This window comes from Sorghum bicolor, chromosome 10 (genome assembly GCF_000003195.3).
Source record: "Sorghum bicolor cultivar BTx623 chromosome 10, Sorghum_bicolor_NCBIv3, whole genome shotgun sequence".
Lineage (NCBI taxonomy): Eukaryota > Viridiplantae > Streptophyta > Magnoliopsida > Poales > Poaceae > Sorghum > Sorghum bicolor.
Genome location: NC_012879.2, coordinates 9,704,602 through 9,722,408, shown reverse-complemented (window position 1 = coordinate 9,722,408; position 17,807 = coordinate 9,704,602). Strand labels below are relative to the sequence as shown.

The 17,807-nt window shown below is 49.2% G+C and overlaps 1 protein-coding gene across 1 annotated transcript; it reads left to right on the top strand.

The window, feature by feature from the left end:
• LOC8061507 (microtubule-associated protein 70-3) lies at window positions 10,467-16,462 on the top strand. The gene is made up of 11 exons (XM_002438118.2): window positions 10,467-10,865; window positions 10,991-11,076; window positions 13,047-13,112; window positions 13,194-13,364; window positions 13,550-13,720; window positions 13,825-13,980; window positions 14,093-14,239; window positions 14,411-14,482; window positions 14,657-15,223; window positions 15,320-15,501; window positions 15,989-16,462. The coding sequence occupies exons 1-11, from the start codon at window positions 10,703-10,705 to the stop codon at window positions 16,026-16,028; spliced, it is 1,821 nt and encodes a 606-aa protein (XP_002438163.1). The 5' UTR covers window positions 10,467-10,702; the 3' UTR covers window positions 16,029-16,462.

The window sequence follows — 17,807 nt, the reverse complement described above, 5'->3', positions numbered from 1 at the left end:
GGGAAGATCTCCGACCGCTCCTCCTGCCGGGGGGAGTGAAGTCCCCCCGCCGCCCCGAGCAGGAGCCTCTTCGGCTGCGGGCTCCCCAGGTCTGGTCCAAGGGCCAGTGATGCCTGGGACCACCACCGGGGGTGACGCAGCACAGGAGGAGGAAACCCGGGCGGCCTCCGATGACGAGGTAGAAGAGATCGAGGGTCGTCCCCGTGATGGCCGCCAACACGTGTATGTGTGGCGCCAACGCGGGGATCACTTTATCGGGCATGAGGAGCTCGCCGAGTCCGAAGAGGCCGCCAGGGTGGAGCGCGCAGCCAAGCGCCTCGTCGACGAAGTCAAGGTAAGCGACTTTTTGTGCTGCTGCGCATTCTTTTACCTTGTCTTGCATGGTCGTTATATGCTTGCTTTGTAGGACGTAATGAAAACGGCGAAGTACCGGAAACGGTGCTTCGACCAGATAGAAGGCGTCGTGGCCGAGAACAAGGCCCTTGCCGCGGAGGTAGACCGGTTGCGGGCGGAGGTCGGGGAGAAGGTGGTCGAGATGAGTGCCGAAAAGGAGCGTCGTCTCGACCTCGCTCGTCGTTTGGCCGATCAGTACCGGCTGCAAGAAGGTTAGTCACACGCTCCGAGCAGCTTCGCGTGCTTGTATAGTTTGCTTTGCTGACCAGTTTAGGATTCACGCAGATTTGGAGGAGGAGGTGGCGAGCCTCCGACAAGAGAAGGAGCAGCTCAGCCAACAGCTCGCCGGTGCGCTGGAGGCCGGGCGGCGAGCAGAAGAGGAATTGGGTCGAAAAGACCGGGAGCTATCTGGTAATGGGTGCCGCCTTGCTGGTTGCTGCCTGCCCCTTTATTTGTCTGGTATGCCGAAAGTAACGTTTCGTTTCGTTTGCAGTGCTCAAGGTGAACACCAAAAAGCACCTGGATGACCTGATCAAGGACCGGGACTCCTGGAAGGTCAACTGTTGCAGGATCTGGAAAGGAGTGTCCCCGGTCCTGGACCTGATCAGTCCTGAGCTCCCGGAGAGCCAGCCCCGCGCGCCGCAGCTGACCCCGGTCGAGAAGGCGCAACGGGCGTGGGACTGGCTCCAGCAGTTTGTGAAGGACGCCGGGGAGTTTGCCGGCGCGCACGTCCTCAGCATGGTGCGCGCCCACTACCCCCTGGTCGACTTGAGCAGGCTGGAGAAGGGGTACCCGAAGGAAGTCGGCCCACAGGAAGCGGACGAACTTCGGGGTAGTCTGCTGGACTTGTCGTCGATAGTGATCGGCGACATCAATCTGTGCGGAACGGCCACTCCCCCAGACCAGCCGAGCTCAGATAGGTCGGCCAGGGAGTTGTCGGGCGCGTCCGTTGCGGGAGATGGGCGGTCGACGCCTGCGGTCTCGACCAGCCAGGCGCCGGTGGCCCCGACCCCTTCGTCCGGGCAGCAGGGCCAGGCGGGTGATCAGCCCGAGCAGCTAGGCCAATAAAGTAGTCTGTAGGAATAGACTAGTGTCTGCCCGTCAGGGTATTTATTGTAAACTTTGTATGTAAAGTTTGTAATAAAGTTTGCTTTTTGTCATGACTGTTGTTTTGAGCGCTGTAAGAATATCTGAGTGACGTGTCACCGTATTTGTCTTGGTTGTCGCTAAGAGCATCCGTTGTAGGAGTTTTGCCGAGTGCTGTGTGTGACAAGGTATGGGCCAAAAATAGAGAATTTCATTATCAAAAATTATAAGATACTTACAAAAGAAAGTCATTAAAAATCTTTATGGATAGAAACGTCGCAGTTTGTCGATGTGCCAAGAGTTAGGCACTCGTGTTCCGTCTGGGTATGCCAATCTGTAGGACGTAGGTCGTGTGACCTCGGTCACCACGAAGGGTCCTTCCCAGGGAGTGGATAGCTTGTGCATTCCCTCCTGGCTTGTTTTCCATCGAAGCACCAGATCACCGACCACGAAAGAACGGTCCTTGACATTCCTGTTGTAGTATCGCCTGACTGCTGCGAGATATTTTGCTGTTCGGAGACACGAAACTAAACGCTTTTCCTCCATGCAATTAATTTCGAGTCCTCTGGCGTTGTCGGCGGTCGCCTGGTCGAAGTGCTCGATTCTAGGAGATCCGAAGTGTATGTCAGACGGCAAGACCGCCTCTGCACCATACACCATGAAGTAGGGAGACACCCCTGTGTTTCGACTGGTCTGAGTTCGGAGGCCCCAGACCACTGCCGGCAATTCTTTCATCCATCGACCGGGTGCTCTGTCGTTTTCGGTGTACAACCTTTTCTTTAGGGCATCAACGATCATTCCGTTAGCACGTTCAACTTGACCGTTGGCACGTGGATGTGCCACTGACACATATTTTATGACTATGCCTCTGTCATCGCAGAAATTCCAAAAAGTGGTGCCAGTGAACTGAGTGCCCAGGTCGGTGATTATGCTGTTCGGGATGCCGAATCTGTGTATGATTTGATTGAGGAACTCCACAGCCTTCTCGGAGGTTGCCTTGACCAGGGGCATGTATTCAATCCACTTGGAGAACTTGTCGATTAACACGAAGACAAACTTGAAATTGCCCGGGGCTGGTTTAAATGGTCCGATCATGTCAAGCCCCCAGCAAGCAAAGGGCCAAGACGACGGGATGGTTTGAATTTCATGGGCAGGTACGTGGGTCCTCTTAGCAAAAAACTGACATCCTTCGCAATGCCGAACCAGTTTTTCTGCGTCGCCGACCGCGGTTGGCCAATAAAAACCTGCTCGGAAAGCCTTTCCGACCAGCGTTCTAGATGCGGCGTGGTTGCCGCAGGATCCGGCGTGTATGTCCTCCAAGAGCTTGATACCATCATCTTGGGGTATGCACTTGAGCAGTACTTCGGAGCTTGCGTTTTTCCGCATGAGTTTTCCGTCGACCAGGATGTAGTTCTTTGATCGTCGGATGAGACGCTCGTTCTCTGTTTTGTCCTGAAAGCCTGTCCCGTCTGATATGTATTTGATGAACGGGATACGCCAGTCACGCCCACCGGTTGTCGGAGTGACGTCATCTATGAGCATTGCCTCGGTGGGTTGCTTGTCGACCAGGGGGGAGCTTACGCTCGGCTCATGGATGTCCTGGACGAAAATACCCCGCGGGATTTGGGCCCGAGACGAGCCTAACTTTGACAACGCATCTGCTGCTTGGTTCTTATCCCGGACCACGTGGATGTACTCTATGCCATAGAAGTTAGTTTCCCATTTGCGAATTTCTTTGCAGTAGAGATCCATCTTCTCGTGGGTTGCATCCCACTCCTTGTTGAGCTGGTTGATGACCAAAGCGGAGTCGCCGTAGACATAGAGGCGCTTGACCCCTAGTTCAACGGCTAGTCGTACGCCATGCAAGCATGCTTCGTATTCGGCGACATTGTTTGACGCCGGAAAAAGGATCCGAAGGACGTAGCGGAGTTTGTCCTTGTTGGGTGATACGAACAATATCCCAGCGCCTGCACCGTTGATGTTCAAGGACCCGTCAAAGAACATTGACGAGTGGTCTGAGACATCTGGAACAGAAGGCTCGTTGAGATCCGTCCATTCGGCAATGAAATCGACCAGGGCTTGAGACTTGACAGTGGTGCGACTCTGGAACTCTAGGGAAAATGGACATAATTCCATTGCCCATTTCACGATTCTGCCATTGGCGTCTTTGTTGCGCAGGATGTCCCCGAGAGGAAAGCTGGTTGTCACCAGGACTCGATGGCCGTCGAAGTAGTGCTTCAGCTTTCTTGACGTTATCAGGATGGCGTATATAAGCTTCTGTATTTGTGGGTACCTGGCCTTGGATTCGTTTAAAACTTCGCTTATGAAGTAAACGGGTCTCTGGACCTTGAAGACGTGACCTGGTTCATCTCGCTCGACCACTATTGCCGTGGAAACAACCCTGTCGGTTGCAGCAATGTAAAGGAGTAGGTCTTCATTGGGCTGAGGCGCTGTGAGGACAGGCGGTGAAGTGAGGAAGGTCTTAAGCTGAGTGAACGCAGCGTCGGCTTCCTCTGTCCAAGAGAATTTTTCTGACGCTTTCAGTAGTTTGAAGAAAGGGAGGCCTTTTTCTCCCAGCCTTGAGATGAAACGACTGAGGGCGGCCATGCATCCGGTTAGCTTCTGAATATCCTTGACGTTCTTCGGTGGTCGCATGTCGAGTACGGCTTTGACTTTTGAAGGGTTTGGTCGTATGCCGTCGCGACTGACGACGTTGCCGAGCAGTAGACCGGAAGGAACGCCGAAAATGCATTTCTTGGGGTTGAGCTTCCACTTGTACCTATTGAGTGCCTTGAAGGTTCGGTCTAAGTTGTCGATTAGGGTGCTCGCGTCCCTTGTTTTTACGACCACGTCGTCCACATAGGCCTCGACGAGGTCATCGCGAATCTCGTCGTGGAGGCATTGCTGGATGGCCCTTTGATAAGTGGCCCCGGCGTTTTTAAGTCCGAAAGACATGGTAGTGTAACAGTATGCGCCGAAGGGTGTGATGAAGGATGTTTTGATCTGATCTTCTTCCTTTAACGAAATCTGGTGATAACCAGAGTAGCAATCTAGAAAGGAGAGGAGTTCGCATCCGGCCGTTGAGTCGACCACCTCGTCGATGCGAGGAAGACCAAAAGGATCTTTAGGACAGTGTTTGTTGAGATCGGTGTAGTCAACGCACATTCTCCATTCATTATTCTTTTTGCGTACAAGAACCGGATTGGCGAGCCAATCGGGATGATACACCTCTTTTATGAATCCGGCTGCTAGAAGCCGTGTTATTTCTGTCCTAATAGCCTCCTTTTTGTCACGAGCGAACCGTCGCAGTTTTTGCTTGATTGGTCTTGCGGTCTTCGAGACGTTTAAGGAGTGCTCGATCAGGTTTCGTGGGACACCGGGCATGTCTGCGGGTTTCCATGCGAAAACGCTCACGTTGTCCCTTAGAAACCTGACGAGCGCGTATTCCTATTTTGGATCCAGGTTAGCCCCGATGAGGGCTGTCTTCTCGGGGTTGCCTTCGACCAGCTGCACTTCTTTGTGCTCCTTGGATTTCGAATTCTTTCTGGCTGTTTCCTGCTCAGGTAATCGGAGCTGGTCGGGAGGCAGCTGTGCGGCTTGGTTTGCTGTTTCTGCCATGCGGATTGAGAGGTCAATTGCCTCGGTGATCTTGAAGCTTTCTTCTTCGCAAGTGTACGCAGTGTAGACGTTGCCTCTGATGGTTAGGACGCCCTTCTCCGTGGGCATCTTAAGGACTAGGTATGAGTAGTGCGGGACTGCCATGAACTTTGTCAGCGACGGGCGGCCCAGTATGGCGTGGTAGGTCCCGTCGAAATCCGCGACTACGAAGTTGATGAACTCCGTCCGGAAGTGATCGGGTGTGCCGAATTGGACAGGCAATGTTATCTGTCCGAGGGGCACCGAACTTTGACCTGGCAAAACCCCCCAGAATTGGGCGTCGTAAGGTTTTAGTTGTGCCGGTGATATCTTGAGGGCGGGGAGGCTGTTGCGGAAAAGGATGTCGATGGAGCTTCCCCCGTCCACGAGCACGCGCTCGAATCTGATGCTATTGATGCAGGGATCAAGAATCAGTGGGAAACGTCCCGGTTCTGGGATAGCGGCCCACTGGTCCTTCCTGCTGAACGAGATCTCCCTGTGGGACCAGGCGGGAAATTTCAGATCTGCGATCAACCCGTCCGTGCTGTCTATGTTGAGGCAGGCTCTCTTTAACAGCTTTCTTTCTCGCTTGGACTCAGTGGAGACCTTGCCCCCGAAAATGGAGTGGACCACGTCGGTGGGGCTAACGTATTGGTGTCGGGGGTCCCTGTCCTGGTCCTCATCCTCATCTTCGTGGTCGTGCCCGTCGCGTTTGTTATTTTTCTTGGCGGAGTCCTCTTGGGCGGCCCGCCGTGTATAGATACTTTTGAGGACGCGGCACTCTTCCATGGTATGGTTAGACTTTGGGTGTAGCTGGCACGGTCCCTTCAACGTTTTGTTGTAGTCGTCTTGGTAGTCCCGTCGTCCGCTGGGACGTTTGACCGTATTCACTTCGTGGTCGTATTCACGAGGGCGCTTTCCTCTGAAGTCGTCGCGGCTGTCGCGCCGCCGATCCCAACCCTCTCGGTGATCGCGGTTGTCGGAGCGGCGGTGATTTCTGTTGTCGTAGCGACCACGACCGTCATCTCGCCGAGAAGGCTGGTCGGGGCCTCTCGCGTCGTCTCGGATTAGTTTTTCTGCGTCATCAGCATCGGCGTAATTTTTAGCCGTGGCGAGGAGCTCTGCTACCGTTGATGGGCGCTTACGCAACAGCTTGTTCCTCAGCGCTTCATGGAAACGCAAGCCCTTGATAAAGGCTGATATGGCCTCGTCATGAGAAATCTTCGGGATTTTGAGGCGCATATCCGAGAATCGTCGGATGTAATCGCGCAGAGGTTCATTCTTCCTGTCTCTTATCCTTTCAAGGTCATACTTGTTTCCGGGCTGCTCGCATGTGGCGATGAAGTTGTCGATGAAAGCCTGTCGTAACTCTTCCCAAGAGTCGAAGGAGTCCTCGGGCAAGCCGAGAAGCCACTGATGACCAGCCTGGTCGAGGACTACGGGGAAGTAGTTAGCCATGACGTGCTCATCTCCTGCCGCTGATCGGACGGCGATTTCGTAGAGAGTGATCCAGTTCTCTGGATTTTCCTTGCCGTCGTATTTTTTAAGTTTTTCGAGCTTGAAATTGCGGGGCCACACGACCTGGCGGAGGTGTGAGGAGAACTGCCTTAGGCCCGGAGGACCGTGGGTCGCATCGTACTCGATGCGGCGCAGGTTTTCGTGGACTGCTCTCTCTGCGGCGCGCCTGTTGATGCGGTCCCGGGCATCTTTGGGAGGGATGTTGTGGCCGAGATCCCTGTGTTGATCTTCTTCTTCTTGGCCGCGTACGCGGTTCTGCTGGTGGCGGCCATCGGCGTCCCGACCACCATCGTCGCGCCGTGAGTCCCCTCGACGGTTGTCGGGGGAGCGGCTGCGGTGACGCCTGCTGGGCGAGGCCCGGCTACGATTAGTCTGGTCGGAGGCGGCTTCCGTATAAGAGACGTCCTGGACTCTCTTGAGCAGAGTGGCTGTCTGTCCCATTGCGGCGATCAGGTGTGCTCGGATGCTGGTCCGGACTCCCTGGCACTCAGGGGTGTCAGGAAGCCGATCCAGGTTGGCCATGGCGACAGCCACGTTGGCGCTTGGCGTTTTGTAGACCGGCTGGTCCCCGACCATGTCAAAGGCATCGTTGAGGTTACTTGGTGGCATCTGTTGTTGCTCGTCCGCACGTCGTCGGGCGCGATCGGCGTTACGCTGTTCGCGGAGTTGCCTCTGGTCATCTGTTTCTCCGTCAACAGCTGGTTCGTCGGCGCTGACATTGAACACGATATCCCCTCGTCGGGGGGGGGGATATCGGGAATCGGTCGAAACCCGGAGGGTGTGAAGGAAAATCCAGGTCGTAGCCCTCGTCTTCGGTGTTTATAACCTCGGTGGGGACGGAGCCGGTGCTTGAGTTGGTGCTGGAAACCTGGCCGTCCCGTGGCTCTCGGATTGTCACCATGTTGACATGGTGGCGATTGTTCCTCGTCGGCGACCAGCCCGCTTTGCCGAAAACGGATTGGACATGCTGTGAGTAAACAGAGGCCGAGTTGTTCAGGCTGCGAGGATAGTCTTCCTTTTTGAGCTCGACGGATCGTCCTGAGGGGGTTGAGGTTATCGTCAGGGACGTTCCCAGCCGTTCGTGTGTGGCGACACGAGTTGGCCGGCGGGATTTCGAAAAATCCGCTCGAGCAGCTTGGTCGGGCCGGCGCAGAACTCCATCTATTAGTTGGGAGACTTCGAGTAGCTTGGAGTCAGCGCGATCGAGCGCTTGGAGGAGGTCCGAGCAGTCGATCTCCTTTCCCTTGTAGAGCGGGAACGGTGGTCGGGAGCTTGGTGCCGTCATGCGTGTGGTCGGAGACGGCGTGATCTCAGATTGGATCTGGATCTCTTCCGGAACCGTGGTCGCGAAGCCGCCGCTGCACGTCGTCCACGTGATCTGGCCGACGGTGAACGTGAGGCCTTCGGGCACGGTCGCGGAAGCTGGGATCGTGACCATCTTGTCCGCCGGAAAAGTTGCACGCACACCCCCTACCTGGCGCGCCACTGTCGACGAAAGCTGGTCGGCAGTCTACCTTGGGGTATACCCACGGTAGTAGTTTATCGGTAGACGGTGCGCGAACTACGAACTCGACGGTGACGCAAGACACGGACAAGCTTTTTATCCAGGTTCGGCCGCCGAGTTGGCGTAATACCTACGTCCTGCGTCTGGTTGTATTGATTTGTGCTGAGAGAATATGATGTCCTAGGGGGGTCCCTTGCCCCTCCTTATATAGTCTGGAGGGCAGGGTTACAGATCTGGAAACTAATCCTAGTCGGTTACAATTGCCATAGATAATTCGATATCAATTCCTATTCCAACCGGCTAGAATCCTGCTTGATCTCCACGTCTTGTTTCCTTGCGCGAAACTCCGAGCTGTCAGATCAAGCCTTGAACTCGTCTCGTAGTGGGCCAAGCTTCCTGGTTGAAGTCTGGCCGTAAGTGTATAGGGGTTTATACCCCCACAGATCTCCTAGGCGACATCAAGATCCTTTCACCCATTCATATAAAAAGTATTACAATAGATTTAGATTGGCCTTGGGGAGTGGGAATTTCAATTCTCGTACAAATGATATTAATATTAATAGATCCTATCATTGACAAAATAACTATACGCTATAAAGCATGCTCGCTTCTAGTTAATGCTATAGTAAACAATTGCAGTCGTAGTGTTGTAAAAAGGAATACCGTTTTTCTGTCCATAAGGGCATATGTCCTCGCAATGTGGACCATAAGATTCGCACTCACATTCGTGCTCAATAGGAGAGAGAATAGAAAATTGTCTCTCTCCTGCTAGGCACGAATCTCAAAGTAAATCTTGTGATCCACATTGTGAGGGCATATGCCCTTAAAAGCAAATTTTACTTTGCCCTGTAAAAAGTGCAACCGAGTAGCCTTACACATTTCCAAATCTTATTTAAATTTAATTGAAAAGTTAATGACACATAGTACAAGTATCTCCAAGAGTTTCTAAAACCCAGTCTCAATCTAAACTTTTTAGCAAGCAACAACTCTCTATCTCAACTCTCAATCTTTCTGCGCTTGAGAAAATGATTCAATCACGTGGAAATACACTATTGACATGCTAATCTCTAGGTGAAAAAATCTTAGAAGAATAAAGAGTAAATCAATATATAGGAGAGTAATTCAGAGCCCCTTGGCTGCGCCACCGCTTAGAGCATCTCCAAGGGACTTTGCAAATAAATTTTGCATTTGGTGTTGTTTGCAAAGTCCCAAACTCATTTGCAAAGTCTAAAAATAGTCCAACTCCAATGGACTTTGCATTTAGACTTGGCAAACCCAAAGTGTGAACCTCACCTCTGAATTTTTTTTCACCGATCACGTCCGCGCGTTTTTTCCCTTCGCGCCATTTTGACGTACGTCGTGCGTGCCAGTCGCCGCCCGCCAGGTCGCCGCCAGTTGCTGCCCAGCTCAGGTCTTCGCGCTAGTCACCGCCCAGCCCAGGCCATGTTCGTCGTTCGTCGCCGTCGTCGTTTGCGTCAGTTCGGCTCCGTCCACCTCCGTCCTCCTCCGAGGGAAGGTCCACCTCCGTTCTTGCGCCGTGGCCGCGCTGGAGTGACGGCGGGCACGCGCGACAGCTAGAGGGCTGGCGTGCGCGGCAGGGAGGACGGACGAGCGTAGAGAAATCACGCGGGGTGGGGGGCCGGGGGGACGGAGTCCGACGTGGAAGGCCGAAATTGTAGATGCAAAGTGGTGAGAAGGTTTGCATATATGCAAAGCGTCAACCTCTATTTGCAAAGTTAACTAAATTGCAAACCTTATTTGCAAAACCATTGGAGGGATATTTTCTACTTTTTTTTTGCAAATAGGGCAATGCAAAGTCTGTTTGCAAAGCCTTTGGAGATGCTCTTAGGGCTTTGTTTGGATGTTGTCGGATTCACCTCAATCCACATGTATTAAGATGGATTAGGGTGGAATTTAGTTTAAGTTCCACTCCAATCTACCCCAAAACATATGGATTGATGCGAATCCGACTGCATCCAAACAAGGCCTAGATGCTCTAACTATCAAAGATTCAAATCGTGCTTTTTAAACCCGTGGTTATGTTGGAAGCCACGGTAAAAAAAAAAACGAAGCTCAGGCCGGACGTAAAGCTGCAGCCTAGAGGAGAGCATCAAAAACAAAAAGTGGGTCGTCGAAATGTGGCTAGTCCTGTCGTGAACTCGTGATTACTGATAAGCTCGGACCTAATCCCTGTCTAATCCCTACTCTTAAGATAAATCCAAAAAGCTACACCCGTCCCGTCCCCTTCCCCCCTTCCCCACCCGAGTGTGTTTATTTTTTTTTAAACCCGCCACTTAACAGCTGCACAAGACAACCGCAACCGCAGTCCGCAGCTGCTACTGCTAGACCAACACGCACTCTCTCGCACACAGCCGCGGGGGGCGGGGCACAGTGACGCGGGCGGAGGAGCGGGCGCCGAGCTAGGGTTTCCCTGATCCGGCGGGGCCGGGTTGCGGGCGGAAACCCTTTGCTGGATTCCGGCGCCGGAGGCGCAGTGCCGGTGCCACCCCGAGGCCGGCGGGTTGGGGAGCTGGGGGCGCGCGGCGACGCGGGCTCAGATCTGGTATGACCGACGGCGGCGAAGACGGGAATGCGGCGGCGCCCAGGGGCCCCGCGCGCCGGAGGGGGCCCGTGCGGGCCAGCCTCGACGCCGACGAGTTCATCGCGCTGATGCACGGCTCGGATCCCGTCAGGGTCGAGCTCACCCGCCTCGAGAACGAGCTCAGGGGTCGGTTTCATGGCCCGTGTCTCTTCATTTCGTGCTTTGATTTTTCCTCATTGCAGCGGTTTCTAGGGTTTTTTGTCGTGGAGGGAGTGTTTATTTGCCTGCGGTTTTTTTTTGGCTGGTGTCAGACAAGGAGAGGGAGCTCGGGGAGGCGCAGACGGAGATACGCGCGCTGCGCCTGTCGGAGAGGGCGCGGGAGAAGGCCGTCGAGGAGGTAATCCCCAATTGCTTTCTAGTACAATCTGTCTATCGTGCTACTATGTGGATAATATATATAGTCTTCAATCCCTTGAGAGAGAGGGAGAGAAATGCCCCGAAAAGGAGATTGATGAGAGAGAAAGGAAGAATCGTCTGTTGCTATTTTAGTGTGTCTATTCCCTTCGGGGTTGCATCTCGAAGTGATGTTGATTGTGGAAAATAGCCAGCTTGTGGTGAGCGAGTGAGCTAGGTTTGACCAGATTCCTCAGAAGAAGAAAAAGATAAAAACAAAACTAGGTGTGCCCGACTGTAGTTTGAGTCCAACGAATTGGATGTGTTTCGGCATTTAGCAACAGTCAGTTGTCTTACTCAGTTTGGTAGCTTTGACTTTTGACCTAACTTATGTAACTGCAGGATAGAAATTTCTTGCCAGTCTTGAGGCAAATATGATTATTCCTTTCCTCCATCTTTTTTCTGTTCTTCTGTTATTTGCTTCAGAAAACTTGTTTTTGTCAAGACCTCGTGTTTTTAGGGCTGTCCAAAGTAATTTTTCTACAAAAAAATTCATAAATTAAATTTGTTCCCAGACAATGCTGTGATCATGTTAACTGTTTTCTTCATTTTCCCACATTCTTGGAGCTAATTTGTTACCTGCAGCATTGTCTTTCTGTCATGTGGCCTTGGTACCCTTTTGGGATCTTTATAGTATATTTGGTTTGAAGCAAAATATGGCCCACCAAACCTTATGGAATTTAGCATTGCCAGAAGTTTGTCACCAATAAACCCATAGGTTGTCCAAACATTGGCAAGACAATATACTATGGTTTCACTTGGCATGGGAACCTTGTCGAATTTATGTAGAAAAACAGATACTTGCCAAATCTGGTCAACCCAGCCAAATTCTGTTAAGGAAACATTGGCTCAGAATCTTGTAGAGCCTGTGTGTCATGGCCCCATGGTACAGTGATCTAGTGCTTGTATCTTTTCCTAAGAGGGCTTGTATCCTTTTAACAGTTGTTACAACTCATAACCATTTGCTTCTGAGATATTTTTAAGATTATACTATGGTTTCTTCAGCCTCAAACTACCATGGTCCTCTTATGAGTTCGTGCATTTTTTTAACTAACCTGATACCAAGAGAACACTTGGGCATGTATACATTCTGCTGCATCATCATATTTCCACGATATTCCTAGATCCCCAAATATATTTCTTGGAGCTCGGTTTCCCTTCATTAGTTCATTTATGATTCTGATGTGTCTAATCAACTCAGTCATAGCATATGTACAGACAGGTACCCTTCACGGTATTACCAATCCAAGGTTTAAAATCCACATACTTGTTGGCTGTTTTTGAAATTTACATATTCTGTTGCCACTTGTTATTAATTAATTAACCAACATAATGCCTCTTTTAAATTGGTCTGTGTGCTTTAATTGAAATGACAAAATTATATTTAACACCAGAATTTTGTTACCTCTCTTGGTTCGATGCTGATAATTTCAATTAGAAGTATTTTTTCCTGGACGTACATGCAGTACGCTGCTTTCATGCCAAAGAAAGTGTGTTGTAATTTTCTAAGGTGTGCTATTCATAATTATTGATAGTTTGTTTAATGATCTTGATGTGCAAGGTTGCTTTTCTGGGAGAGACTGAGTCTATGATTGAATTTTGTTTAATGCAGTGATGTTTTCAAGTATTATTTGGTAGCTAAGAACAAAGTGATTGTCAGGAGTCAGGACAGTAGTCAAAATTTACTTCATGATGAAATATACTTATTTTGTGCCTTTGCACTTGGGTCACTGGAAGAATGGCACATTCAAGAAATGAAATAACTGATGTTCCAGCTCATATGTGTTTTAAATTCCTTCACTTTGAAAGAAATATGCTGCTGAATTACTTGCTATATGTATTTTTTTAGTAAAAAAGGAAAATTGGACGCAAATAACTCCCTTTTATTTTAATGTGATTGTATTTTGGCGGCAGCTTACAGATGAATTGGAGAAGATGGCTGAGAAACTCAAGCTGACAGAATCTCTCCTCGAAAGCAAAGTACCATATCTTGTCCTTACTTTTTGCTTGTTTCCTCTATTGATTGATTGAAGTTAACCAAGCCCAAAAAAATACCTGCAGAATCTTGAAGTTAAAAAGATAAATGATGAGAAAAAAGCTGCATTGGCTGCCCAGTTTGCAGCAGAAGCAACTTTGCGAAGAGTACATGCAGCCCAGAAAGATGATGACATGCCACCAATTGAAGCCATTCTTGCACCACTTGAAGCTGAGCTAAAGCTTTCTCGCCAGGAGGTAATGCTTGGTCTTTATAGTCAGTTGTTCTTTATTTGTGTTTATGCAGATGTCTTTCTTAGGTTTCTGTTACATTTGCAAATATTTCACACCTCCAGTCACCCTGGATCATCTAACTACCCTTTTCTAATTTGTCATTTATTTCCTGCGGACAAAGTGTATGACAAGTTAAACCTTGTTTTCAGATTGCAAAGCTCCAGGATGACAACAGAGCTTTGGATCGTCTAACAAAACAAAAGGAAGCAGCTCTGCTAGAAGCAGAGAGGACCGTGCAAATTGCTATGGCAAAAGCTGCTATGGTTGACGATTTGCAAAACAAGAACCAAGAGTTGATCAAGCAAATTGAGATTTGCCATGTAAGTGGGTGCATGCAGTTTATTCTCCATCATGAAAAGACAATAACTTGGCATTCCAATTGAATTAGTTTAGTGCCTGATTGATTGATTTTTTTGCATTGTAGGAAGAAAATAAAATCTTAGACAAGCTGCATCGCCAAAAGATTGCAGAAGTTGAAAAGCTTAGCCAAACTGTGAGAGAGTTGGAAGAGGCTGTTCTTCAAGGTGGTGCAACAGCTAATGTTGTTCGAGATTACCAGCGCAGATTTCAAGAAATAAATGTAAGAAACTATCCTTAGATTGGTTACTTCTTTTGCCATCAAATCCATGTCAATTTTTTTTACCCTTTTCACATGAACACTTGATTCATGCTTATGTTTATGATTTTATTAGGAAGAAAAGAGAACACTTGACCGTGAACTTGCACGTGCAAAAGTTACAGCAAACAGGGTTGCTTCTGTTGTTGCCAATGAGTGGAAAGATTCTAATGACAAGGTGATGCCAGTTAAACAGTGGCTTGAAGAGCGTAGATTCTTGCAGGTATGATGATTGAACTGGCCTTTTCTTTACCAATGTACTTTGTTAGCATTCAACTCTGCAAAAATATGCATGTTCTCTGGTGAAACTAAATGTACCACCTATTGGAAAAGGTTCTTTTCTCGAGTATCATATGATAGGTACCATCCTTTTGATAATTTCTTGTTTCTACAGGGGGAGATGCAACAACTTCGTGACAAGCTTGCTGTTGCAGAACGTACAGCACGATCTGAAGCTCAACTGAAGGTACATATAACTTGTTTGTTACAGTTGAGCAGCCAGGTTGTGTTCTGCTGATTGCTTGCCTACTAGCTTTCTAGCTTGACATATAGATGGAACCTGTTACAGCTTTCATATTATAATGCAATCTAGCATTTGTTAAATGAGTTAATATGAGCTAAACTTCTGCACCTTACTCAGGAAAAATATCAGTTACGTCTGAAAGTACTAGAAGATGGACTAAGGGGGCCACCAAGTGGCTCTAGTCGTCCACCTACTGAAGGAAAGAGCTTTAGCAATGGCCCTTCTCGCCGGTTATCACTTGGTGGAGCTGATAACATATCAAAGTTGTCTCCAAATGGCTTATTGTCAAGGAGATCTCCTTCTTTTCATTCAAGATCGTCTCTTTCGTCAAACAGCAGCTTGGTCCTGAAGCATGCTAAAGGCACTTCAAAGTCATTTGATGGCGGAACTAGGTCACTAGATAGGGGAAAGGTCCATGGAAATGGAGCTCATTTACTCAACAGATCTACAGATGCTGTTAGAGATAAAGAGACTAATGATAGTTGGAAGGGCGATATGGATGAGAGAACTAATGATAGTGCAGTCAGCAATGCAGATGAGAAAAGTAACGAAGCCACAAATAATAATTCAGCTGAGACAGTTTCTGGTTTCCTATATGATATGCTGCAAAAAGAGGTAATTTCTTTGAGAAAGACATGCCATGAAAAGGATCAGATTCTAAAAGATAAAGATGATGCTATTGAGGTATGCGTCCTTTTCTTCTCTTATTTGTGCACTTTCGTGGATAGTTAGTTATATACTGATTATTATGAAGTTTGCTTATCTATTGTTGTCTGGCAGATGTTAGCAAAGAAAGTAGACACCTTAACCAAAGCAATGGAAGTGGAGGCTAAAAAGGTCAGACGAGAGGTTGCAGCCATGGAGAAAGAAGTTGCAGCAATGCGTGCCAGTAAAGAACAAGAAATCAGAGCCAAGCGGCTTGGTACAAAAGGCTCTGGTAGTTCACAGCTGCTTCCTGGAAGGTACATTTTCAGGAATGCTACAATTTTTTTATAGAAGTTTGAGCTTCTCATTATTGAAATGCTCAATGCTTGGGATACTGTTTGATCATAAGTAGGTAAAATAGGTAGCCAAATATATATCTTGGAAGAGGTTGAGCAGTAAGTATCCTACATATCATTTTTACACTATCCATAGATGTTAGTTTTATTTCATGACACTTTCACTTTTAGTTTCAGATATTCTCTTAGTTTTTAGCTCTCCATTTTATCATGCCATGCACAACAATTTGCGATACGTGTGATCCTCAATAATAATGTCCTATTGATTGTGATAAATATAAGTACCATCAACAACTCTATCTTTGGTTTGAAGAACCTTTGTTTTCATACAGTGCAATCTTTTGAAAGCATTGATGTTTTTCTTATAGACTGCTGCAAGCTGGCGCAAAATGTCTTAAACCCCAACAAAAAAAAAAAGTCCTCATTGAATTCTGTTCTATGCCTGCAGAAACGCACCACGAAGTGGGTCGATGCGCAACTTCCAGTGATGGCAGCACTAACACCAAGCAGCATTCTTGGATAGATCCTTTTCTGTTCCACCATTTGTTCCATTCCTATCCTATTAATTTTGTGGCTAAAATCATAGCACAGTGAGATGACCCAACAATACCTAGATCAGGGTAAGAGTAGGCTCGGATCTTATGAGACCATTGTGAGAGTGAAACTGAGCCTATGTGTCTAACCTTGTGGCGCGCCCTCGTTTCTTTTTATTAGTCCAGGCAGTGCACCTGATGCTTGTATAGGCTGGGGATCTTCGCATGCCCAATCTGTAATGTAGCTTGAGTGCTCAGTTACACAGGACACCCGTTGCCCAGGTTGTGAATATTGTATCCTCTCACATGCTTGTTTGCGCTGCTCTGTTTGCCCTGTGTTTGGGTTGGAATTTTTTAACATGGCTTCTGGCTTGTCTAAGTTCTGTTGACAAGTGGTGACACAATCTGCATATATGCATCTAGTAGGTCTTGTTTCGATACTAGAGCTATCTTTGCATATATCTGTCTACTGTCATTGTCAAGAGTTACGGTTTCAGATAATTTTGTAGAGCTACAATTTTGCGCGGATTCACATGTCACCCAAGTGTACGTGTGGACTGTGGACCCTGGATTCGTATGACCGTATGAGGACTTGTGTTGCTGATCGTGAACAGTGAAGACTGAAGACATAAGTAGTCATGGTTCTGTGAAACTAGTCTAGGAGGTTGTAGCTTGTTGACAGTTTTCCATATAGAGTGTGTTTAGTTGAGTGGGCAACCCTGGCCCTGGCTTCCTGGAGCCAATTGTTACCTGTTTGGTTGCTTGGAGATGGATTGGGGCTTGGTTAGGATTAGCAATCAGTACAAAGATACCTGGCTAGGATTGAATGATGGAATCAACCGTTCCATTCCAGCTAGGCCTGAGCTAGCCCTCCTCTAGTTCCTGTCACCTCTCGCCGCGCTAAGCCCCTCCTCCCTTTCTCGCCTGCTCGAGGATGAAGCTGCGTTTGCCGCCTCTGTTCCTTGTCTGCCGTAGGAGGATTGCCTCAAGGTCTTCCTCCACATCCGCCCACTCACGGAACGAAGCCACAGAGACTCCCATGGTGTGTTCGGCTGCGGCGGCCGCTGCGGGGTGGTTGGTATCGTCATTCCTTGACAACCTAAGCAGCCAACTCCGCTCCTATGCTGACGACCTCCTTCACTACCTCCCCCTCTTGGAGTCCGCCTCCGCCAACCTCGAGCGCCTCAAGGACTACCTCCTTCGCCTCCACGTGCATGCCTCCACGGTGGAGTGCGCCCAACGCCGCCCGCCCCACGCTCCTCGCTTGGTTCAATCTCCTCCAGGACACCGCGCATGGTGTTGACGACATCCTCGACGAGATCTACTACAAGCGCCTTGCGGATGTCCTCATCGAACCCCGCCTCGACCTCTCCAACATCCTCGACACCCCGGCCAGCTTTGCAGCCGCCTGGTGTCCGTATGCTCCGACCACCCCTTCAAACGGTTGCCCTCCATACTCAACAAGCTCGCCAACATGTGTGCGGACAACGCTAGGATCGCCTCCCTCGTCATGAACGTCATTGAGCTAGAGCATGCCCACTACGTGTTTGAGAAAATGTCTCAAGGGGGGGGGGGGTGAACTCACCAACTCAAGGAAGAGGTGACTGTATGCAAACCAAGCCAACCAACCAAACACAAACTTATCATAGCCAGGCTCGGCAGCGCATGCAACCTAACAACACATGTCTTGGCTTGCTAGAGGTAGGTTTAGACTAGCCTGGCTGAGTTTTGCTA

Excerpts from the sequence above, each read along its gene's own strand:
- LOC8061507 (XM_002438118.2), top strand. The coding sequence starts at position 10,703 with ATGACCGACGGCGGCGAAGACGGGAATGCGGCGGCGCCCAGGGGCCCC. Across the intron at positions 13,365-13,549 it reads TAAAGCTTTCTCGCCAGGAG|ATTGCAAAGCTCCAGGATGA; the intron begins GTAATGCTTGGT and ends CCTTGTTTTCAG. Across the intron at positions 15,224-15,319 it reads ATAAAGATGATGCTATTGAG|ATGTTAGCAAAGAAAGTAGA; the intron begins GTATGCGTCCTT and ends GTTGTCTGGCAG.